Source organism: Ovis canadensis, chromosome 15 (assembly GCF_042477335.2).
Source record: "Ovis canadensis isolate MfBH-ARS-UI-01 breed Bighorn chromosome 15, ARS-UI_OviCan_v2, whole genome shotgun sequence".
Taxonomy (NCBI): Eukaryota; Metazoa; Chordata; class Mammalia; order Artiodactyla; family Bovidae; genus Ovis; species Ovis canadensis.
In genome coordinates, this window is record NC_091259.1 from 85,425,362 (window position 1) to 85,451,712 (window position 26,351).

The 26,351-nt window shown below is 38.4% G+C and overlaps 1 protein-coding gene and 1 pseudogene across 1 annotated transcript; both read left to right on the forward strand.

The window, feature by feature from the left end:
* Window positions 1–467: 467 nt before the first annotated feature.
* Window positions 468–1,397, forward strand: LOC138420732 (olfactory receptor 4C6-like). The gene has a single exon (XM_069554154.1). It carries the CDS (start codon window positions 468–470, stop codon window positions 1,395–1,397), a length of 930 nt encoding a protein of 309 aa, XP_069410255.1.
* Window positions 1,398–24,569: 23,172 nt separating this feature from the next.
* Window positions 24,570–25,505, forward strand: LOC138420667 (olfactory receptor 4C15-like; annotated as a pseudogene).
* The last annotated feature ends 846 nt before the right edge of the window (window positions 25,506–26,351 follow it).

Sequence of the window (26,351 nt, forward strand, 5' to 3'; positions counted from 1 at the left end):
TTTGGAAAAGAAAATGAAGGCAGTGAATGGGGGAGAGTGAAACAGGAGAGGAGCAGATCTGAATGTTAGATTGTGCTAGGCTGGTTACCATTTATCCGCTGGCTTCTATCGACTGGTGATCTAGAATTTCCTAAAGGTATGTTAATTCTCCATATCGCCACATGGTTGACTTCCCAGGGTGATGAAGCAGGGTCTTCTAAGTGTCTCAAGCAGCAAGTGTCACAAAAGCAAGAGATACACTGGTGAGAGGTGTTATACGGGGAATGACAAGGATCAAGGTGTTATCAGGATACGATTGTTTGCAGCTAGTTGCTGTACTGATGGCTGAAGGAAAAGGTAAGTCAAAAGGGTGTGAGAGAGAATCCAAAAAATAAAAATCTCAAATTTGTAATAATTACTAATTTAGAATAATATTCTTTTGTAGATTTTCCAACTCAGAGAGATAAGCTTACATCAGCCCACAGTAAATGGGGAATCCCAACAATGTGACGGAATTCATTCTTTTGGGCATTGCAAAGAATCCAGAGCTGCGGAAAATACTCTCTGCTGTGTTTCTAATCATGTATGTGTCCACCATTTTGGGAAACCTCCTCATTGTGGTAACTGTGGTCAAAAGTCAGAGTCTGAGGTCACCCATGTATTTTTTCCTTATGTCCTTCTCTCTCACGGATGTCACCTACTCTTCCGTCATTGCCCCCAAGATGATTGCGGATTCCCTCTCTGAGAGCACTGCCATCTCCCTCAAAGCCTGCATGACCCAGCTCTTCATTGACCACTTCTTTGGTGGAGTGGGCATCATCCTTCTTATCATGATGGCCTATGACCGCTACGTGGCCATCTGTAAGCCCCTGCACTGCATGACCATCATGAGGCCTCGGATGTGCTGCTTACTACTGGGAGGGTCCTGGGTAGGGGCATTGACCCATGCAACACTGCAGCTTCTCTTCATGTATCAAATTCCCTTCTGTGGCCCTAATGTCATTGATCATTTTATGTGTGATTTGTTCCCACTGTTGAAACTGGCCTGCATGGACACCCGCATCCTGGGCCTCTTAGTCATCTTCAACAGTGGGGTGATGTGTGTGGCCATCTTCCTCATCCTCATCACTTCCTATGTGGTCATCCTCTGCTCCCTGAAGTCCTGCAGCTCCGAAGGGCAGCGTAAAGCCCTCTCCACCTGTGGCTCCCACCTCATGGTGGTCTTCATGTTCTTTGGGCCTTGTATTTTCTTGTACATGAGGCCTGTGGTCACTTACCCCATAGACAAAGCAATGGCTGTGTCCTTTACCATCGTTGCACCCGTGTTAAATCCCCTGATCTACACCTTGAGGAACATGGAGGTGAAAAACGCCACGAGGAAACTGTGGATGAAACAAGGGGCCTCGTGTGGTCATTAACTTACATGCTAAGAGCAGTTCTTTCTTACAAGGACAATGTGCTTTTACCCTCCCATTCATTCCGATCTATTGAGGATACAGTAGTCACTGGCATCATTTAATCATGCAAATCAGGCTAAGATTCTATAATCCTATTACCCGCCCCCCACCCCCACCCCGCAGTGCAGTGTGTGCTCCATTCCTTTTCTCACAAGGCTCTGCCCACTTTCTCTTTCTCTCTCGACATTTTTCTCCTGCCTTTTGAATAATTCAAGCCTTTTCTAGTTTGTGTCTTTTGCTTTTCTTACACTGCTCACTCTAGAAAATCTCTTTCCGAGAGTTATTCTCTGGCACTACTTTTTTTCTTCTTTCAGATGAACTGTTATCTCCTTAGACGTTTTCCCTGATGACTTTCTTCTAGGTCACTGTTTAACTCCTCATCTGACTACATCCTTAGTATCAATGTCAGAAACTAAACTTTAGCAATTATTTCTTGGCTTTTGTTTTCCGTTTTCCATCCAACAAATTTGTAATCCTTGTAAGGTCAGAGATTGTGTTTATTGCTTCATGCTATGCTTAATAAATATTGTTGAATGAATATAAGTCTAAAAGTAACTTGTTTTTTCTTTATACAAATCAATACCAAAAAGTAGGGGGAGATATATATATATATATATATATATATATATATATATACATATATGTAATAAGATGACTCCACCCTTATGGCAGAAAGTGAAGAGGAACTAAAAAGCCTCTTGATGAAAGTAAAAGAGGAGAGTGAAAAAGTTGGTTTAAAACTCAACATTCAGGAAACGAAGATCATGGCATCCATTACTTCATGAGAAATAGATGGGAAAACAGTGGAAACAGTGTCAGACTTTATTTTGGGGGGCTCCAAAATCACTGCAGATGGTGACTGCAGCCATGAAATTAAAAGACACTTACTCCTTGGAAGAAAAATTATGAACAACCTAGACAGCATATTCAAAAGCAGAGACATTACTTTGCCAACTAAGGTCTGTCTAGTCAAGGCTATGGTTTTTCCAGTAGTCATGTATGGATGTGAGAGTTGAACTGTGAAGAAGGCTGAGCGCCAAAGAATTGATGCTTTTGAACTGTGGTGTTGGAGAAGACTCTTGAGGGTCCCTTGGACTGCAAGGAAATCCAGCCAGTCCATTCTGAAGGAGATCAACCCTGGGATTTCTTTGGAAGGAATGATGCTAAAGCTGAAACTCCAGTACTTTGGCCACCTCATGGGAAGAATTGACTCGCTGGAAAAGACTCTGATGCTGGGAGGGATTGGGGGCAGGGGGAGAAGGGGACGACAGAGGATGAGATGGCTGGATGGCATCACTGACTCGATGGATGTGAGTCTGAGTGAACTCCGGGAGTTGGTGATGGACAGGGAGGCCTGGCGTGCTGCGATTCATGGGGTCGCAGAGTTGGACATGACTGAGCGACTGAACTGAACTGAACTTTTACATATATATATATTTATATATATATATATATGAAATATAGACGTTAGAATTATCTGATTTCATGTTTCCAAGTGTCTTTTCCAAAGATGTTTGGAAGCAAGTACAATCTCGGATTAGTACTTTACTTAGTAGTTTACTATTTAATAAGGGCTACAGCACTGCCAAAATTCTCTGCTATTGTTATTTCTCCTTTAAAGAGGCAGAATAAGAATCACTTACACTGGGAGTCAACATATTTCAGAATCTAGTGTCTGTAGCTATGCCCTTTATGAGAAAAAAGTAACTCTATAGAGACCTAAATTTCTCTTTTTTTTCATATATATACATTGTATATAGATTTTGTTTTTCATAAAACCCATTATCTTTTTTTTTTAAAACAAAAATAAGATCATACTGTACACATTATTCTGTGGTATGCTTTTATTGATGTGACTTCTAATTGGTTAATTTTATTTTTTTACCACTGAAAGCAATACTGTAATAAACATCCTTGTACATATATCATTATGCATAGGTGCTTTCATTTTTTAAGAAAATATATCTTGAAGTAGGATTGTTGGATCTAAAGGTTGGCACATTAAAACTTCCAGTAAGTATTGTCAGATTACTTTCCTAAAATTTGTAGCAATTCACACATTCCCCATCAACAGATGGGCTGCTTATTTATTAAAATAGGAATGTTAATGCTGGGAAGAATTGGGGGCAGGAGGAGAAGGGGATGACAGAGGATGAGATGGCTGGATGGCACCACTGACTCGATGGATGTGAGTCTGAGTGAACTCTGGGAGTTGGTGATGTACAGGGAGGCCTGGCGTGCTGCGATTCATGGGGTCACAAGGAGTCGGACACGACTGAGCGACTGAACTGAACTGAATGCCTAAATTATAAGGATTGTTGAGAAGATGCAGTTAATCTCTCACTTTCTCTCTCCATAGATTAGATATCTAGCACACAGTTGCACTTAAATGCTTCCCCCCCCCCTTCGTTTAGTCTCCATGGGCTTCCCTTGTGGCTCAGCTGGTAAAGAATCTGCCTGCAATGTGGGAGACCTGTGTTCGATCCCTGGGTTGGGAAGATTCCCCTGGAGAAGGGAAAGGCCACCCACTCCAGTATTCCAGCCTGGAGATCTCCATGGACTGTGTAGTCCAGGGAGTAGCAAAGAACCGGACAGGACCGAGTGACTATCACTTTCACTTTCACTTAGCGTCCATGATTTCTAGTTACTAGTGATTTCTAGTTTCTAGCATCTCATGAAAACTTTGGTGTTTTTCTCATTGCCCTTCTCAGTTGACTGTCATTAGAAATGTGATATATGTGGAAATTCACAGAAAGGTATTAAACAACTAAGAATGCTATAATAATATTCATTGATTCATTTATTCAAAAAATATGTAACATTTTTAACATTTCAATGAAAAGATCTCCAGATTCTCCTAAATTTTTATTTAACTGTGGGAAATTTTTTCTTGCTGTTACATCATAGAGTTGAATTTGAAAATCCAAATGACATTTCATTTCCTCCAGATTTTGCTTTGCCTGTCACTAGAGAGATACTGATCCCTTTAAAACTACCCCCCTCACCTAGCCTATGGGAAATATAAACCTGTGTGCAGGTCAGGAAGCAACAATTAGAAATGGACATGGAACAACAGACTGGTTCCAAATAGGAAAAGGAGTATGTCAAGGCTGTATATTGTCAGCCTGCTTATTTGATGTATATGCAGAGTACATCATGAGAAATGCTGGGGTTGAGGAAACACAAGTTGGAATCAACATTGCTGGGAGAAATATCAATAACTTCAGATATGCAAATGACACCACCTTTATGGCAGAAAGTGAAGAAGAGCTAAAGAGTTTCTTGATGAAAGTGAAAGAGGAGAGTGAAAAAGTTGACTTAAAGCTCAGCATTCAGAAAAACTAAGGTCATGGCATCTGGTCCCATTACTTCATGGCAAATAAATGGGGAAACAGTGGAAACAGTGGCTGACTTTATTTTTGGGGAGCTCCAAAATCACTGCAGATGGTGACTGCAGCCATGAAATTAAAAGACGCTTGCTCCTTGGAAGGAAAGCTATGACCACCCTAGACAGCATATTAAAAGCAGATATATTACTTTGTCCATCTAATCAAAGCTCTGGTTTTTCTAGTAGTCATATATGGATGTGAGAGTTGGACTGCAAAGAAAGCTGAGCACCAAAGAATTGATGCTTTTGAAGTCCCTTGGACCGCAAGGAGATCCAACAAGTCCATCCTAAAGGAGATCAGTACTGGGTGTTCATTGGAAGAACTGATGTTGAAACAGAAACTACAATACTCTGGCCACCTGATGCAAAGAGGTGACTCATTTGAAAAGACTCTGATTGTGGAAAAGATTGAGGGCAGGAGGAGAAGGGGACAACAGAGGATGAGATGGTTGGATGGCATCACCAATTCAATGGACATGAGTTTGGGTGAACTCCAGGAGTTGGTGATGGACAGGGAGGCCTGGCATGCTGATGTTTATGGGGTTGCAAAGAGTTGGACACGACTCAGAGACTGAACTGAACTGAAGATAATAATCAGTTGACAGGAAGGAATGTGATGCAAGGTGAGATGTGAAAATTACACAGGTTTCTTCTGATAAAGAAATCTGTTATTTTTTGACTTCTAAGTTCAAAAAGAATGATCGGCAAAAGAATAATTTTGACTAGAAGAATAATTAAAAATCAAATCCTTCATGTGTTTATGGATAACTCAGCAATTTGGCATCAAACTTCTTTGCACATAGGCTTCCCAGATGGTGCTAGTGGGAAAAAGCATGCCTGCCAATGCAGAAGACAGAAGAGACGCTAGTGCCAACCCTGGGTCGGGAAGATCCCCTGGTGGAAGGCGAGGCAACCTACTTCAGTATTCTTGCCTGGTGGGCTCCATGGGGTCGTAAAGAGTAGGACATGACTGAAGCAACTTGGTATGCATGCGCGCATCTTTGCACAGAGTGTCCATTTGATTTTTGCTTCGTCATAACAGAGATGATGTTTACTGGCTGCCTACAATATCTAAAAATTGAACATCTGAATTCACCTAATAATTATTTTTATTGCCTCATGTCAAAGAAGAAAAAGCTGCTGACAGTTTGTAAATGTTGATCTTTGTGAAAACTTTCTGATGATCATTTTTACTATTTTAATTATGAGAACTGGAAGGTTCATAATGAGATCCCTAAAGATAAATAATATTTTTGGTAATTCTCCAGCATCAAAGTAGGTACAGAATTTACATTTTCTATTACAAAGTAACTCCTAGCGGCTGCTGTCCCTGACCTCCGGCCTGGGGTGGCTCCTCTTGGCCGTGCTTCTGCAGTCTGTCGTAGCCGCCACGCTTCTGGTACAAAGTAAGGTCATTCTGACCATTTATGCTGAAGTTATTACCTGCAATTAGAGTCCACAAACCTCTTCTCTCTTCTGTAGGTCTCCCTAATTTCTTCACATGAAACAGCTTTATTCACTAAACCTATTACTTTTCAGCTCACTGCTCGCCTTTTTTGTTTTGTTCTTTAATGCTCTTATTTTGAAACAAATCTTGGTCTTGCTGCTTTTTTTTTTTTTTTTAAAGAAACTCACTGTGGATAATTGATTGTAAATAATCTAATCTGTGTATTACAGTAGAAAATTTCAATACTATTTATGATACAAAGACATTACAAAGTAGGAATAAGATAGCATTTTATTTCCATTTTTATTTTTTTTAAGTTTACGAATAAGATAGCATTTTAATTTGAAGGAGAGTATTTGTCTAAAAAACAAAAAACTACTGCAAACATCCAACTTATTTAGAGACATTAAATAAGCTTACTTCCTATTTCACTCTGAAAATGTAAGCCATCTGAAGGGAACTTCCTTAGACTCTTACAACTATGTCTACCAATTTCCAGCACCCATTCAGATATTTGCTACCTTCTTACCTACTCTTAAAAATGCATTCACTATCTATGCTCCTATGCAAAGCAATCAACCTCTTTATTGTACTCTAGACCTTATTTCCTTCTTGTTTGCGTGAGGGCATTGGTCTAAAAATAGCTTCTAAATCTATTTTATCTACATTTCACTTTCTATTTGATAATTTTACATCAGCAAGGAAGCAAATCTGTTATACCCTTCATCTTTCACGTAAAATCTTTCATTGATTCCTTTTCCTTCATCAGTTGCTCTTCCATTTAATTCTCTACTCTTTCTTACAAAACACAAGAGATTCTCGAACACTTGTCTCCCGTTTCTCTTCTTCTGTTCTGTTTAAATCCTTTCAGCCACACTTCAGTTAAATTTCCCTTTTTTGGGTCACCAGTGCCCTCCATGTTATTCAACATAACTCTCATCACTCACTTCCCATCCTACAAAATCCACCAGCAGTGTTTCATCCCGTCTTTCTTGGCACACTTTCTTTGAGCAATGATTCTTGGAGGTTGAGACCTGGAAATCCAAATTCCTCCATGGTATTTCCACCTGAATGACTAATCGATTTCTTTACTGGCCCCAATGACAAAGCATATTTTCATGGAAATTGATATAACAATTCTAAAATTATATGCATATGTGCCTGTCTTTAAATAAGCTTGGTGACAAAAGGAGAGAAGAACAGGAAAACTAGATAGGAAACTAGATTTACTAGTTGTTAGAACATATCGCAAAGCTTTACTTTGTAATTTTTTTGCTATATTCCCATGAATAAATAATCCTAAAGGACAGAAGAAATGGTCCAGACTTGAGTTCTCTATATTTGTAGATTTAATATAAATGCTATAGTTTAATTAATTAATGACCAGGAAGAAATTTTAATCTGTCAGGAAGCGTGGACTACTGGATAAATTCTGAAAGAGCCATATTGTCACTTAACTCACCTCCACATCATCCTCTCATTTCACACACTCTTTGTGCTTTTTTGCTCCTTGTGTCCTTCTCTCTTTTCTGATTTGTAAGGTTTCTCTGAATTTACCCTGTTTCTATAACATACCTGTTACGTTATCTGGCCCATGCCATCATCACAATATTATTTCTTATCCCGCTCACTTCCTCTAGCTGAAGCAAATAATAAAGGATTAAGTAAACCAAGACTTGGAATAAAGTAGAAAATGGTACATGTGTTTTGAAGTAGGAACCAGGGCTCTAGGATTAATTGCTGGAGTCCTGCTGTTGAGTCATAATTTTAAAATATCCCTTCTAGGAGAGTGGTCCATGTCAGATGGCTAACCCATGTCAGGAAAAGCATCTAAAATTTCATTGAAAGTAGAATAGCACTAGTCCCTTAATACCATGTGCAAATGAAGTCTAGGCAATTACAAATATTTACCTTTCTGATGAATCACTTCAATACTGTTCCTTTCTGGGGAGTATGAATAAACATTAAAACTAGGTAGAATATAAGAGTATATAGAGGGGCACACTCACTGGTATAGACTCTGCAGGGACCTCATGAACTAAGCCCCGATTTTCTCTCCAGGTTCAATTGCAATGCTACATTCCATCAGAGTAAACAAACTGTCAATCTTTCTCTAAAAAAATAAAATAAAAACAGAAAATTTTCTTTAAGGTCTGGAAATTGTACTTTTAATTTAATTTTTTTAATTTTTATTTTTACTTTATTTTACTTTACAATACTGTATTGCTTTTGCCATACATTGACATGAATCCACCATGGGTGTACATGCATTCCAAAATATGAACCCTCCTGCCACCTCCCTCCCCATAACATCTCTCCGGGTCATCCCCATGCACCAGCCCCAAACATCCTGTATCCTGCATTGGACATAGACTGGCGATTCATTTCTTACATGATAGTATACATGTTTCAATGCCATTCTCCCAAATCATCCCACCCTCTCCCTCTCCCTCAGAGACCAAAAGTCCGCTCTACACATCTGTGTCTCTTTTCTTGTCTTGCATACAGGGTCATCATTGCCATCTTTCTAAATTCCATATATATGTGTTAGTATACTGTATTGATGTTTTTCTTTCTGGCTTACTTCACTTTGTATAATAGGCTCCAGTTTCATCCATCTCATCAGAACTGATTCAAATGAATTCTTTTTAATGGCTGAGTAATACTCCATTGTGTATATGTACCACAGCTTTCTTATCCATTCATCTGCTGATGGACATCTAGGTTGTTTCCATGTCCTGGCTATTATAAACAGTGCTGCGATGAACATTGGGGTACATGTGTCTCTTTCCATTCTGGTTTCCTTGGTGTGTATGCCCAGCAGTGGCATTGCTGGGTCATAAGGTAGTTCTATTTGCAATTTTTTAAGGAATCTCCACACTGTTCTCCATAGTGGCTGTACTAGTTTGCATTCCCACCAGCAGTGTAGGAGGGTTCCCTTTTCTCCACACCCTCTCCAGCATTTATTGCTTGCAGATTTTTGGATTGCAGCCATTCTGACTGGTGTGAAGTGGTACCTCATTGTGGTTTTGATTTGCATTTCTCTAATAATGAGTGATGTTGAGCATCTTTTCATGTGTATGTCTTCTTTGGAGAAATGTCTATTTAGTTCTTTGGCCCATTTTTTGATTGGGCCATTTATTTTTCTGGAATTGAGCTGCATAAGTTGCTTGTATATTTTTGAGATGAGTTGTTTGTCAGTTGCTTCATTTGCTATTATTTTCTCCCATTCCAAAGGCTGTCTTTTCACCTTGCTTATATTTTCCTTTGTTGTGCAGAAGCTTTTAATTTTAATTAGATCCCATTTGTTTATTTTTGCTCTTATTTCCAGTATTCTGGGAGGTGGATCATAGAGTATCCTGCTGTGATTTATGTCAGAGAGTGTTTTGCCTATGTTCTCCTCTAGGAGTTTTATAGTTTCTGATCTTACATTTAGATCTTTAATCCATTTTGAGTTTATTTTTGTGTGTGGTGTTAGAAAGTGATCTAGTTTCATTCTTTTACAAGTGGTTGACCAGTTTTCCCAGCACCACTTGTTAAAGAGATTGTCTTTACTCCATTGTATATTCTTGCCTCCTTTGTCAAAGATAAGGTGTCCATAGGTGTGTGGATTTATCTCTGGGCTTTCTATTTTGTTCCATTGATCTATATGTCTGTCTTTGTGGCAGTACCATACAGTCTTGATGACTGTGGCTTTGTAGTAGAGCCTGAAGTCAGGCAAGTTGATTCCTCCAGTTCCATTCTTCTTTCTCAAGATTGCTTTGGCAATTCGATGTTTTTTGTATTTCCATACAAATCTTGAAATGATTTGTTCTAGTTCTGTGAAAAATGTGGCTGGTAGCTTGATAGGGATTGCATTGAATTTGTAAATTGCTTTGGGTAGTATACTCATTTTCACTATATTGATTCTTCCAATCCATGAACATGGTATATTTCTCCATCTATTAGTGTCCTCTTTGATTTCTTTCATCAGTGTTTTATAGTTTTCTATATATAGGTCTTTAGTTTCTTTAGGTAGATATATTCCTAAGTATTTTATTCTTTTCATTGCAATGGTGAATGGAATTGTTTCCTTAATTTCTTTTTCTACTTTCTCATTATTAGTGTATAGGAATGCAAGGGATTTCTGTGTGTTGATTTTATATCCTGCAACTTTACTATATTCATTGATGAGCTCTAGTAATTTTATGGTGGAGTCTTTAGGGGAGGATCTATGTAGAGGATCATGTCATGTGCAAACAGTGAGAGTTTTTTTTTACTTCTTCTTTTCCAGTTTGGATTCCTTTTATTTCTTTTTCTGCTCTGATTGCTGTGGCCCAAATTTCCAGAATTATGTTGAATAGTAGTGGTGAAAGTGGGCACCCTTGACTTGTTCCTGACTTTAGGAGAAAGGCTTTCATTTTTTTTTACCATTGAGGATAATGTTTGCTGTGGGTTTGTCATATGTAGCTTTTATTATGTTGAGGTATGTTCCTTCTATTCCTGCTTTCTGGAGAGGTTTTTTTTTTTTATCATAAATGGATGTTGAATTTTGTCAAAGGCCTTCTCTGCATCTATTGAGATAATCATATGGCTTTTATTTTTCAATTTGTTAATGTGGTGAATTACATTGATTGATTTGCAGATATTGAAGAATTCTTGCATCCCTGGGATAAAGCCCACTTGGTCATGATGTATGATCTTTTTAATGTGTTGTTGCATTCTGATTGCTAGAATTTTGTTAAGGATTTTTGCATCTATGTTCATCAGTGATATTGGCCTGTAGTTTTCTTTTTTTGTAGCGTCTTTGTCAGGTTTTGGTATTAGGGTGATGGTGGCCTCATAGAATGGGTTTGGAAGTTTACTTTCCTCTGCAATCTTCTGGAAGAGTTTGAGTAGGATAGGTGTTAGCTCTTCTCGAAATTTTTGGTAGAATTCAGCTGTGAAGCTGTCTGGACCTGGGCTTTTGTTTGCTGGAAGATTTCTGATTACAGTTTCAATTTCCATGCTTGTGATGGGTCTGTTAAGATTTTCTATTTCTTCCTTGTTCAGTTTTGGAAAATTGTACTTTTCTAAGAATTTGTCCATTTCTTCTATGTTGTCCATTTTATTGGCATACAACTGCTGATAGTAGTCTCTTATGATCCTTTGTATTTCTGTGTTGTCTGTTGTGATCTGTCCATTTTCATTTCTAATTTTATTGATTTGATTTTTCTCTCTTTGTTTCTTGATGAGTCTGGCTAATGGTTTGTCAATTTTATTTATCCTTTCATAGAACCAGCTTTTGGCTTTGTTGATTTTTGCTATGGTCTCTTTTGTTTCTTTTGCATTTATTTCTGCCCTAATTTTTAAGATTTCTTTCCTTCTACTAACTCTGAGGTTCTCCATTTCTTCCTTTTCTAGTTGCTTTAGGTGTAGAGTTAGGTTCTTTATTTAACTTTTTTCTTGTTTCTTGAGGTATGCCTGTATTGCTATGAACTTTCCTCTAAGCACTGCTTTTATAGTGTCCCACAGGTTTTGGGTTGTTGTGTTTTCATTTCCATTAGTTTCTATGCATATTTTGATTTATTTTTTGATTTCTTCTGTGATTTGTTGGTTATTCAAAAGCGTGTTGTTCAACCTCCATATGTTGGAATTTTTAATAGTTTTTCTCCTGTAATTGAGATCTAATCTTAATGCATTATGGTCAGAAAAGATGCTTGGAATGATTTCGATTTTTTTGAATTTATCAAGGTTAGATTTATGGCCCAGGATGTAATCTATCCTGGAAAAGGTTCTGTGAGCACTTGAGAAAAAGGTGAAATTCATTGTTTTGGGGTGAAATGTCCTATAGATATCAATTAGGTCTAACTGGTCTATTGTATCATTTAAAGTTTGCATTTCTTTGTTAATTTCCTGTTTAGTTGATCTGTCCATAGGTGTGAGTGGGGTATTAAAGTCTCCCACTATTATTATGTTATTGTTAATTTCCCCTTTCAAACTTGTTAGCATTTGTCTTACATATTGTGGTGCTCCTATATTGGGTGCATATATATTTATAATTGTTATATCTTCTTCTTGGATTGCTCCTTTGATCATTATGTAGTGGCCTTCTTTGTCTCTTTGCACAGCCTTTGTTTTAAAGTCTATTTTACTGGATATGAGTATTGCCACTCCTGCTTTCTTTTGGTCTCTATTTGCATGGAATATCTTTTTCAGCCCTTCACTTTCAGTCTGTATGTGTCCCTTGTTTTGAGGTGGGTCTCTTGTAAGCAGCATATAGAGGGGTCTTGTTTTTGTATCCATTTAGCCAGTCTTTGCCTTTTGGTTGGGGTGTTCAACCCATTTACGTTTAAGGTAATTATTGATAAGTATGATCCCATTACCATTTACTTTATTGTTTTGGGTTCGGGTTTATACACCCTTTTTGTGTTCCCTGTCTAGAGAATATCCTTTAGCATTTGTTGGAGAATTCTCTCAGCTTTTGCTTGTCTGTAAAGCTTTTGATTTCTCCTTAGTATTTGAATGAGATCCTTGCTGGGTATAGTAATCTGGGCTGTAGGTTATTTTCTTTCATCACTTTAAGTATGTCTTGCCATTCCCTCTTGGCCTGAAGAGTTTCTATTGAAAGGTCAGCTGTTATCCTTATGGGAGTCCCCTTGTGCGTTATTTGATGTTTTTCCCTTGCTGCTTTTAATATTTGTTCTTTGTGTTTGATCTTTGTTAATTTGATTAATACGTGTCTTGGGGTGTTTCGCCTTGGGTTTATCCTATTTGGAACTCTCTGGTTTTCTTGGACTTGGGTGGTTATTTCCTTCCCCATTTTTGGGAAGTTTTCAACTATTATCTCCTCAAGGATTTTCTCATGGTCTTTCTTTTTGTGTTCTTCTTCTGGGACTCCCATAATTTGAACGTTGGAGCGTTTCATATTGTCCTGGAGGTCTCTGAGATTGTCCTCATTTCTTTTAATTCGTTTTTCTTGTTTCCTCTCTGATTCATTTATTTCTACCATTCTATCTTCTATTTCACTAATCCTGTCTTCTGCCTCCGTTATTCTACTATTTGTTGCCTCCAGAGTGTTTCTGATCTCATTTATTGTGTTATTCATTATATACTGACTCTTTTTTATTTCTTCTAGGTCCTTGTTAAACCTTTCTTGCATCTTCTCAATCCTTGTCTCCAGGCTATTTTTCTGTGATTCCATTTTTATTTCAAGATTTTGGATCATTTTCACTATCAATATTTGGAATTCTTTCTCAGGTAGATTCCCTACGTCTTCCTCTTTTGTTTGGTTTGGTGGGCAACTCTCCTGTTCCTTTACCTGCTGAGTATTCCTCTGTCTCTTTATCTTGGTTATATTGCTGCGTTTGGGGGTGGCCTTTCTATATTCTGGTAATTTGTGGAGTTCTCTTTATTATGGAGCTTCCTCACTGCGGGTGGTGTTGTATCAGTGGCTTGTCAAGGTTTCCTGGTTAGGGAGGCTTGTGTTGGAGTTCTGGTGGGTGGAGCTGGGTTTCTTCTCTCTGGAGTGCGTGGAGTGACCAATAATAGGTTATGAGACATCAAAGTTTTGTAGTAACTTTAAGCTGCCTCTATATTGAAGCTCAGGGGTGTGTTCCTGTGTTGATGGAGAATTAGGGTGGTATGTCTTTCTCTGGCAGTTGTCGGCCCTTGGGTGGAGCTTGGTTTCAGTGTAGGTATGGAGGCATTTGATGAGCTCCTATTGATTAATGTTCCCTGAATTCAGGAGTTCTCTGATGTTCTCAGGCTTTGGAAGTAAGCCTCCTGCTTCTGGTTTTCAGTTTTATTTTTACAGTAGCCTCTAGACTTCTCCATCTATACAGCACTGCACCGATGATAAAACATCTAGGTTAAAGATGAAAAGTTTCTCCATGTTGAGGGACACCCAGAGAGGTTCACTGAGTTACATGGAGAAGAGAAGAGGGAGGGGGTAGTTAGAGGTGACTGGAATGAGATGCAGTGAGGTCAAAAGAGGAGAGAGCAAGCTAGCCAGTAATCACTTCCTTATGTGCACTCCACAGTCTGGACCGCTCAGAGGTATTCATGGAATTATACAGGGAAGAGTGGAGGGAGGAAGTAGATAGAGGTGGCCAGGAGGATAAAAGAGGGAAATGAAAAGGAGAGAGACAAATCCAGCCAGTAACCAGTTCTTTAGGTGTTCTCCACCGTCTGGAACACACAGAAATTCACAGAGTTGGATAGAGAAGAGAAAGGGGAGGGAAGAGACAGAGGCCACCTGGTGGAGAAAAAGGAGAGTCCAAAGGAGGAGAGAGTGGTCAAGCCAGTAATCTCACTCTCAGGTAAAATTGGGTAGTGAAGTTTGGGTTTTTAAATGTACAAAATTGACAACAAAAACCAAAAAGCAAAGATTAAAAATCTAGAGTAGAGGTTGGATTTTCAAAAATATAATATTAAATTAAAGAAGAAGAAGGAAAAAAGAAAAAAGGAAACAATAAAATAAACAAACAACAACAACAAAAAAAGCCACAAGAATTATTAAAAAACACCAACAACAATCACACAAAGACTATATATGGTGTTTGCTTTACAAAATAGAGTCTTTTTTTTTTTTTGAAAAGTAATAGTAGGTTATAGAAAGAAAAATTAGACGAGAAACAGAGGACTTAACAATTTTAAAAAGTTAGAAAAAAAAATGAAGAGGAAAAGAAAAGAAGAAAAAAACAACCCCACAACAGCATCATCAAAAAACAAAAAAAAAAGAAAGAAAAAGAAAAAAGAAAAAAAAAGAATGATTGTAAAAATAGTAAAGATATTTCTGGCCCTTTCTCTGGTGTTGTGGGCAGTGTGGGGTCACTTCCAAGGCAGTTCCCTCTGTTTAACTTCTTCTGTTTGCTGGTCTCTTCAGTTTTCGATTTCCATCCTGACACAGGGTGGACATTTTTTTTTTTTTTAGGCTCACTAGTTCAGTCACGCTGTGGGGAGGGAGGGATGCTGCAAACAAATAGCATGTTGTATGCTCGCAGTGTCTCAGCCCCGCTGGGCCTGGCCCTGCTCGCGGTGCACAAACCACTCCAGCCCTACGATGCTCAGCCGGGAGCCGTCTGAGGCCGGCCCTAGGCTGCGGGCACCTCCCCTGTCTAAGCCGCTCAGGTTCGGCGCTCAGGTAGCCCTCAGAGGCGCAGATTCGGTTGGGACTGCATTTTGTGCCCTTCCCAGGTCCGAGTATCTCAGGTGTTTGGAGAGCGTGGTCGCTGCGACTTGTCGCTTTTCCTGTCTCTGCTGCTCAGTTTTCTGGGTGTACCACTGGCGCCCCTTGTGAGGCAGATGGTGACTGTCCAGCACCCCCAGAAGTCTTAGCAAAGAAGCCTGCTTGCAGTTTGGTAGGTAAAGTCTCTCCGGGGCTGCGATTGCCCCTTTCCAGCCCTTACGGCTCTGGCTGCCTGTCCCTGGGATGGTCTGGGCTGGCTATTTCCGTTCCGTCCTTTGTTCTGTGCTCGGTCCTGGCGGTGTCTTATGTTCAAGCTTTTCACGTGGTAGCTATCCCACAGTCTGGTTTGCTAGCCCGAGTTAGTTTGTTCTGGTTACGCGAGGGGCATTCCTGCCCGATTCTTACAAAGCACTGCAGCCCGTGCCTCCCGCACCTCCCTGCCCTGCCCCCACTTGTTAGTGGCGGAGGCAGGCATCTGCGCTGCTTTTCCACTGGGGGGGGGGGGCGGTTACTGTTGGGCTTGTAATCTGTTGGTTTTAATTATTTATTTATTTTTCCTTCCTGTTGTGTTGCCCTATGTGCTTCCAAGGCTCGCCACAGACTTGACAGGGAGAGTGTTTCCTGGTGTTTGGAAACCTCTCTTCTTAAAATTCCCTTCCCAGGAGGGATGGAGCTCCCTCCCCACCTCCTTTGTCTCTTTTTCTGTCTTTTATATTTTTTCCTACCTGTTTTTGAAGACAATGATCTGCTTTTCCGGGTGCCTGATGTCCCCTGCCAGCATTCAGAAGTTGTTTTGTGGAGTTTGTTCAGCGTTGAAATGTTCTTTTGAGGAATTTTTGAGGGAGAAAGTGGTCTCCCCTTCCTATTCCTCTGCCATCTTAGGACCTCCCTTTGTACTTTTAATTTTAAAATTATGGCATATCAAGATCATGTACAGAGAGAAGAAAAGCAGATTCTGGGTTAATGAATAGATTGTTTCATGAAAAACATTCACACATAAAAGTTGTTACTCTTTAGTAAGCATGACTATTGCTCTAGTCCCCACACAGTACCTGCCTTTGTGACTGATGCTCTGCCTTATCCCAGAACTCATCTTTTGCATTTAGTAAATAAACAGACATTTCACGGCAGTCTGCAAAGGGACTATGTTCTGTCCTAATTTATACAGTTTTCTCTTTCTGAATATGAAGGGAATTGAAAGCACCTAGAAATAGAAGCCCAGGAGAAGCCCCCCCCCCAAAACAACAAAACACTGACTGATTGGGGTCATACAATTTTTACAAACACTTGAAGAAGTCAAACCATAAATAACTGTGTCTTGGAAAATTGTGATGATGGGAAATGTCCATACCCTGAGGGAAACTGAGATTCAATCCTAAGGTTCATGACCTCTCAGGGAAACCTGTTTAAATTCCACTTACAGGTCAAGGATGAAAGTTTTCTTCTTTATGTTTTCATTGAGACCACGGTGAAGACAGTGTTTGAGAATCAGTAGGGAAAATTCTTTACCACATCTACCAGGATTGCAACGTCTCTCTTTCTTAGATGTAGAAGTAAGACTTAGAAATTTTATGTCACATTTTGACCAGCTGTTGAATGGGTTTTTCTCCATAGAGAGAAGGATATTACCATTGCCAGGATTTTCAAGAGATTGACACAGACTAAGAATTATAATTCACATTTTTGCATATTCACAGGTGATTTTAAATTGTGATGTAGTATGTAAAATTATGGGTGTTGTGATGCAGGCTACCAAGTTTAAGACAAGCTGTGGTCTATCATTTGTTTGGGTACATTTGGGCCAGTTCTGTAAACCTTTTTGCCCTCATAATGTTTATTTTTAATGGAGGTTATATGTTTACAAGGCCAAAGGATATGGAAACAAATAAAATAATACATGTGGAATTACTTAGATAGGACTTGAAATTAAGTGTTGAATATATAGCAGCTGTTTGAATACACACATTTTTGGAGGGTTATGTGTTTCTATGCAAGTCTAATGAAATTAGAGCTATCATCAATTTTTTATCTTCAAGTTAAATCCAAATAACTATAAAATGCAACATCTGAGTATTTTTGTTAGAACTGGTCAATTGCATTTTATTTACTGTTTCTTGAGATCTTATCATTTATCATTATTGTTTCTTAATTTGTTATCATTTAATTATTCTTTCTTTATATGTTATATTTATCATTCTTTTACCACTCATCCTAGTGTTTTAGATTTAAAAAAGTGGACTACATAATGCCTATGTAGAAGGAAGCTGATTTATTTAGAGAACTATTGATATGTAATACAGTAGTGAATCTCCTACAAAAAGCACTAAAGAATGGCCCAGGAAAGGACATGAAGGGTAATAGTGTCTTACTCAACTGATAGAGCAGAGTTTTGTTTTGTTTTGTTTTGTTTTTTAGAGCAGAGTCTTCTGATATTAAATTTGCTCATTTAATTGTCTCTATGTACACTTGATGTCATAAATAGCATTAAATTTCTGCTCCAGAATTGTTCAAGAATATTTAAATGGCTGAAGTTACTAACTGCCTTAGTTCTAATTGTTGTGGCTTTTTCTCTCTCTTAATATGAACTAAATAACTAAGAAAACAGAAAGATAAAGGCTCAGGCATCCATCAGGAAGGGCACAGGTAGGAACATTGAAAGGTTATTTTTCTAAATTCCCCAAATAGTGAGAGTATATAAGTTGAGACTTTTAGAGAAATCAGCAGAGCAATATTGAGGAGAGAGTAAAAGATCTGAAATCTGAAGAGAACACATTTCTCAGGCCATAAAGGAAAAGAAGATGCTTAAATAGATGAAAAACTAAACTATTATTGTTAGAGTAAATAACAATGCAGGATAAAAATGCAGAGGATTCAAGGAATTTAACAGGGAAGGTAATTAGAATGGGTTTTTAACCTATTATTTTAATGTTAAAATATAATTAAAAAACACGGCATATAATGAATCCCTATATTGACTGTGTGAATCACAATAAACTGTGGGAAATTCTGAAAGTGATGGGAATATCAGACCACCTAACCTGCCTCTTGAGAAATCTGTATGCAGGTCAGGAAGCAACAGTTAGAAATGGACAGGGAACAACAGACTGGTTCCAAATAGGAAAAGGAGTATGTCAAGGCTGTATATTGTCACCCTGCTTATTTAACTTCTATGCAGAGTACATCATGAGAAACGCTGGGCTGGAAGAAACACAAGCTGGAATCAAGATTGCTGGGAGAAATATCAATAATCTCAGATATGCAGATGACACCACCCTTATGGCAGAAAGTGAAGAGGAGCTAAAAAGCCTCTTGATGAAAGTGAAAGAGGAGAGTGAAAAAGTTGGCTTAAAGCTCAACATTCAGAAAACGAAGATCATGGCATCTGGTCCCATCACTTCATGGGAATTAGATGGGGAAACAGTGGAAACAGTGTCAGACTTTACTTGTGGGGGCTCCAAAATCACTGCAGATGCTGACTGCAGCCATGAAATCAAAAGACGCTTACTCCTTGGAAGAAAAGTTATGACCAACCTAGACAGCATATTCAAAAGCAGAGACATTACTTTGCCGACTAAGGTCCATCTAGTTAAGGCTATGGTTTTTCCTGTGATCATGTATGGATGTGAGAGTTGGACTGTGAAGAAGGCTGAGTGCCGAAGAATTGATGCTGTTGAACTGTGGTGTTGGAGAAGACTCCTGAGAGTCCCTTGGACTGCACGGAGATCCAACCAGTCCATTCTGAAGAGATCAACCCTGGGATTTCTTTGGAAGGAATGATACTAAAGCTGAAGCTCTGGTACTTTGGCCACCTCATGCGAAGTATTGACTCATTGGAAAATACTTTGATGCTGGGAGGGATTGGGGGCAGGAGGAGAAGGGGACGACAGAGGATGAGATGGCTGGATGGCATCAGTGACTCGATGGATGTGAGTCTGAGTGAACTCCGGGAATGATGATGGACAGGGAGGCCTGGCGTGCTGCGATTCATGGGGTCGCAAAGAGTCAGACACGACTGAGCAACTGAACTGAACTGAACTATTACTAATTTCTCATATAATTTTGAATATTGTATTTGTTTTATAAAGCTATTATATAAACTATTATAAAATAGTTATATCAGCTTTAAATTAGACATAGAAATTTCTATATTATTTTCAGAATGATCAATAATGTTACTGCCAAAATGAATGGGAAGAAAACAGTGAGTAATGGTAAGAGTCAGGAGGCAAAATTTCCAGGGTCCAGGTCAGAGAAGGCAGTGGCACCCCACTCCAGTACTCTTGCCTGGAAAATCCCATAGATGGAGGTACCTGGTAGGCTGCAGTCCATGGGGTCGCTAAGAGTCAGACACTACTGAGCGACTTCACTTTCACTTTTCACTTTCATGCATTCGAGAAGGCAATGGCAACCCACTCCAGTGTTCTTGCCTGGAGAATCCCAGGGATGGGGAGCCTGGTGGGCTGCTGTCTATGGAGTCGCACAGAGTCGGACACGAATGAAGCAACTTAGCAGCAGCAGCAGCAGGTCCAAAATATGGTTCAGAGCCCTCAGTTCAGGTAGGAAGGGTCCTCAGCAATCTTCTGCACATCTCCAGTGTCTGAAGAACATAGCTCTCAGGGAAGGGAAGTCTGTGAGATATTTTGTCAGAAATATGAACAGAACAAGCTGTTTCCAAGAAAAACGTATGAAGGGAAAGTTGATAGGGAGGGCTAGGCCTATGATTTGGCTATCTGTGAATTCTTTATACCAGGAAAATATTTACAGTGCAAGATTCTATGTTATGTTAGCATGTTGGTTCCACCAGTACAAATTAATTACACTGGATAAGTAATAAAATTATCCTCAAACATCATCTTTTCCAGAACAAATATTTAGATAATAAATAATACGATGTTGTGGGGTTTAAAATGGATTTTTAATGTTAATTTTTCTTGTTATTATTTCAAAGTGCATGTTGAAAATAAAGACTCTACTATCTTCATACATTATTAATGAATAAAGTTGCTACAATTTTTCATTTAACATGCTATAAAAATTCTTCACCAAGTATGCCCTTATGTTATTTAGTGTTTATTCGTAGCATGTTTTGTTATTTATTTATAGTAGACTGAGTTGCATAAACATTTTATTCAACATTTTAGATATTTCTGATTTTTTCATAAATGAAATATCATCTCCATAAAATTTACATCACTTTATTTGACTCTTAGAATAATTTTTAGGGTTGGGGTTACTTGTATAAAAAATATAGCCATTTTTATGACTCTAAAACTTTTGCTAAAACATTTCCCAATTAGATAATATGAATGAAGCTGTTTCACTGCAATTTAGAAGACACAGTTTTTTAAAAACCTGACTCAGAAACCTATTTTATTCTTATGATAGATTCTTCAGTGCACTTTGTATGTGTAAACACTAAAAGACTATCATAATTAAATTACTGTCTGAAGTATGAAGGTAAAAAAAATAAATAAGTAAATAAAGCTTATATCAATATTTCGCATCTTCCTGTTGAATTATACATTACAAAGCAGTTCATAGTAACTGTCTTATTTGACTCTCACAGGTCAACAGCTTGAACAAATGGTACTCTGTTTTAAGCTTCGTGGTTTCTTCAGTGACACATGACTATAAACCTGTAGCTTCTAGATTTTTTATATTGGAAACTGAACAATTATTATATTATTTTAATTAACTTTTCATTTTGGAATAATTTTAGATTAATAGAAAAGTTGCCAAGATAATACAGAGTTTCTGTCTACTCCTTAATTATTTTCCCTTAATAATTATCATCTAACCTTACTAGTAGTATATTTGTCAAAACTGTGGAATGAACATTGATTATATTACTCTTAAAGATGCACAAGATTTTAATCATGTTTCACCAACTTTTCCACTTCTATTACTTTTCTGTTCTAGGGGTCAATCCAGGACAACACAGCACGTTTAATTACCTTTTAAATAATTTATAATCATAAACCTTGTGATCATAAACTCTGAAGACACTGTCTTCTCCATTGCCTAAGTATTAACAGTAGCTTTGGAAATTCCTTTTATCTAAAAAATGGCAGTTTGATTTGTTCATATTTAATAAGCATTTGATTCTAAACTAGTATTTCTTAGACACTTCCCAGAGTAGGGAAGTACAGAGCCTAAGAATTATTTGTTAGATTAATACAGAACCTTGCTCTTTTGCTCCACTGTTTGCATTATTTGATTTTCTTTGTACAATGACACTACCTGGAAAAGAAGTGGACACCTGAGTATCTGGGCTTCTTAGGTGATGTTAATGGTAAAGACACCTGCCTGCCAATCCAGGAGACAGATGAGATGCAGGTAGAGAACGGCACGGTAATCCATTACAATATTCTTGCCTGGAGAATCCCATGGACAGAGGGGCCTGGCAGGCTACAGTCCATAAGGTCACAAACAGTCAGACACAGCTGAAGCAACTTAACACCCACACATGCAAACATGAGGGTCTGAAGACTATAAAACTGTATTCAGGGATTATTAAAGACTTAAAAGTGTTGCAAATTTAAATGATAACATATCTTCATTGTGGTAACCAATAAAACTATTTTATATTTGTGAATATGTAAAAGGATGAGTAAAGATATTTGTAAGCCTAGATCATGGTAAAACATAAAATAGGAGTAAAAGGATTGTCATCTTTGCTCTGTGTCAAAGGCTCTGGGAGCTTGTTGGCACTTATGGTGCTTTTCTCCAGTGCATCTAACTGCATTAATGGTTTTATCAATATCAATATTGCCTTATCAGATTCTTCCAAGAACCTTATCAATAAGTATTGTTATTATACACAATTACAGAACAGAATCTGAGCTCTTGAGAATTTTAAGTAACTTTCCTCATCACATAATATAACTTAGTACAAGAGCTTGGATTTGAACCTAGGTCTCTATGAATCTGAACTTGACGTCTTTATTTCATTTCATTGTCTCTGCATATATTGATAGTCTTTACTCTTTCATAGTCATTAACTGATAGAATGATCTTATAAGGTTTTTTTCATGTTCTTGTTTGCTTGATGACGTAGCTGAATATGGAGTTCAGAGTACAGGTCCTGTTTAGAAATGTCTAGTACCCTGGAAACAATTTGTTTTAAAGTAAGAAAAAAGACGTGTTGTATATACATCTGTATATTTGCTAGTTTTATTCATATTTTCAATCATTTTTTTAGCTGTCAGTGTCATTCATAAAAATCAACTCATTTTTAATTCTTTCAGAAAGCCCAATATTCTTCTACTTCCTTATTTAACAAGCATAGATAGTATGTATATGTACACACACACCCACACTCACTTGCCACTTAACTGATTAATTTCTCATATGTACAAGGAAGGATACAATCATATTTCCCTCGTTGTTTAGCAGTAAAGAATCCATCTGCCAATGCGGGAGACACGGGTTCAATCCCTGCATCAGGAAGATCCCCTGGAGAAGGAAATGACGACCCACTCCAGGGTTCTTGTCTGGGAAATACTATGAACAGAGGAGCCTGACAGGCTACAGTCCATGGGGTCACAAAGAGTCAGACATGACTGAGCGGCTAAACAACGACAAAGGACATGGTCATTCTTCAAAGCGGTGTCTTGCTATAAGAAATGAAGTCAAAAGTTGGAGTAATATCTGGATGACTAATGGAAAAGCTTTCTGTGGGTAAGCTGTTCGACTTTTTAAGTGACAGAAAAGTCACTAGAATCAGTAAGGGCATTTTATCATAAGCCAGCAATTTCACATTTTCCAATTTGACCCTCATTATAATTGTATGAAATGGGTAGGGACGTTATATGTGAATCTCCCTACATTACAGTAAGTCATATACATTTGAAACAGACACACACTTGTGAGTACTGCTTGATCTGATGGGCCACCTTGAATAAATACTTAACAGTTAGTAAAGCCTCAGGCTCTGACTATAGTCAGCATTCTGTTTCTGTTCTTACCCATGTGGTTACTGTCAGTTTGTATCTGTAAATAATCCGGCCTTTACCTTCTGAGTCTACATCACTGGCTCCGTGTCCTTCATCAAGAAGCATCAGTCAAGCATGAACACAGGAATCACGCTATAACCTCTACAGTGAATAGAGACTCTAGAGAAGCCCCTCCTGCTCTGAAGCTCTTGCTAGAAAAATTTCTGCTTCTTTCCCTGTAGAGTCAGTCACTTCCATGCTGGAGTCAGAGGTTCTGGGTTAAGTCTCCAGAGCCAGCATTTGTTATTTCTTTAATTTTATCTCTTTAAGCATGGGCTTCCTACCAGTAAAACTAGGTAATAAGATCTGACATGGACTGTTTTCTAGTCGCTTAACTCTGAACACTGCTTCCTTGCATTATTTAACTTAGTCATCATAATAGTACATATTAGTAGGTATTGCTTATTTTTATCAGCTTCTATTCTTGTTGTTAAATAATGAGTGAAAAGAAAGCCAACTTAACACATGGATATTTATTATGTATTAGTCTACAGCAAGGTGTGTTCCCAATGATCATTCTTTCTTTTTTTTTTTTTTTGAAGAATGAATTAGTTGATTTTAAAGTCTCAATTTTTTTAGATTTAAAAGAAATAACTAGGAGTATAGCTATGATCCAAGCACTTCTTCAGTTTTGCCTTATTTCTCCTTCTATCTGGAGATAAGAAAGTCACCTGATCACGGAGGACATGCAATTCCCCCTTCTCCCACCCATGCACAGGGCAGGCGTGGCCAATAAACTGCTCTTTTCCTTTCCTCAGATCATGGATGTGGCTTCAGAACTCGTCTCGCAATTCACTCCAGGAAACCAGTACTATTAACATATGACCAGAGTCGGCAGTTTAGATAACAACTATTTCTTATCCCCACCCCAGGTGGATACCTACCCTTCTACATTGAAGTTCTATCTTAAAACATTGAACAATTTATCTAAGCTTCAATTCTTCCTGGTATCCCCCTACCACCTTCAACTAATTTCTAGCTTTGTGTTCTCAAGGAAAAAGTAAGCACAAGAACATAAGTCAATTTTTCACATGGATGCACCGATTTGTTGATGACTATAATGACTCCAAAAACTGGTCTGAGACACATTTGTCTTTCTTCTAACTGTAGATTCTACATGCTCACTGTGGTACCTTTCACCTTTTCCTTGGAAATTATGCAAAACCAAAGCTTTGTAACTGAGTTTGTCCTCCTGGGGCTATCACAGAATCCAACCATGCAGAAAATAATATTTGTTGTATTTGTGTTCATTTACATTGCAACTGTCGGAGGCAACTTGCTAATTGTGGTGACCATCAGTAGCAGCCCAGCACTCTGGGGCTCCCCCATGTACTTCTTCCTGGCTTTTCTGTCCTTCCTGGATGCATGCTTCTCCTCCATCATTGTCCCAAAGATGATTTTGGATGCTCTCCTTTGGAGGAAAACCATTTCTTTTGAAGGCTGCATGACCCAGCTCATTGCTGAACCCTCCTGTGCTGGGGTGGAGGTGACTGTCCTCAGTGGCATGGCCTATGACCGCTATGTGGCCATCTGCAAACCGTTGCACTATTCTTCTATCATGAACCGCAGACTCTGTGCCCTTCTGATGGCAGTAGCCTGGACAGGGGGCTTCGTTCACTCCATGACACTGATTCTCTTCATTTTCCAGATGCCCTTCTGTGGCTCCACATCACTGATCATTTCATGTGTGACTTGTACCCACTGCTGGAGCTTGCCTGCACTGACACTCACATCTTTGGCCTTTGGTAGTCACCAACAGTGGGTTTTTTCTGGCATCTTAATCTTCTCCTTGTTGCTTGTCTCCTATGGGGTCATCCTGCTATCTCTGAGAACCCACAGCTCTGAAGGGCAGCAGAAAGCCCTCTCTACCTGAGGATCTCACATTGCTGTTGTGATTTTGTCCTTTATCCCATGCATGTTTACATATGTACGACCTCCATATTCTTTCTCCTTTGACAAAATGGTAGCCATATTTGACACCATCCTAACTCCCTTATTCAATCCTTTGATTTACACTTTTAGGAATAAAGAAGTGAAAAGTGCCATGAGGAAAGTGTGGGACAGGATAATGGTGCTTTCTAATGAAAAATAAAACATTGAAAGTTGAGTAAAAAATTCAAATTTTCTAATCAGACAAAAATTTTATACGAATGAGCATTGTTTGACTGGGGATAAAGTAAGGTAATATTATAAAAGATAACATAAGTTCCAGGAACTAATTTAGTTTTCATTCTTAGATCATGTATGAACTCTTATTTGGAAATTCAATAACCTCAAATGAAAATTAAGAAGACTTGAATTTTATGCTTACTTAGAATCTGAAAGTCAAAAAAGAATGAAAAAATTACTCACTTCTTGCTACTCATTTGATATTTTGGAAAATATTTCTGGAGGGAAAACAAAATGATCTTAGAGATTAGGTTTTACATATATAAATGTATATATATCAATGAACTTTTTGCCCAACCTAATGTATCTGCTGTACAACTGAAAATAGCAAAACAGAGTTGATTGTAAATCAACTCTATTTTAAAAAATAATAAACAATAGAAAGAAAAACATTAACATATTAATGTTTCAGATTTGCCAAAGAACTGTAATTATTGCTGACATTAGCCCTTTGATATTGATGATAACCATAATTCACACTTTGAAAGTGAAAGTGACATCGCTCAGTCATGTCCAATTCTTTTGTGACCCCATGGACTGTAGCTTACCAGGTTCCTCTGTCCATGGGATTTTCCAGGCAAAGGTACTGGAGTGGCTTACCATTTCCTTCTCCAGGGGATCTTGCTGACCCAGGGATAGAACCCTGCTCTCCCTCATTGCAGGCAGATGCTTTACCATCTGAGCCACCAGGGAAACCTGTTCACACTTTGATATAAAACAAACAAGAGTAGTTAGCCACACATATTTCATCTATGGGCTTTCAACTGCC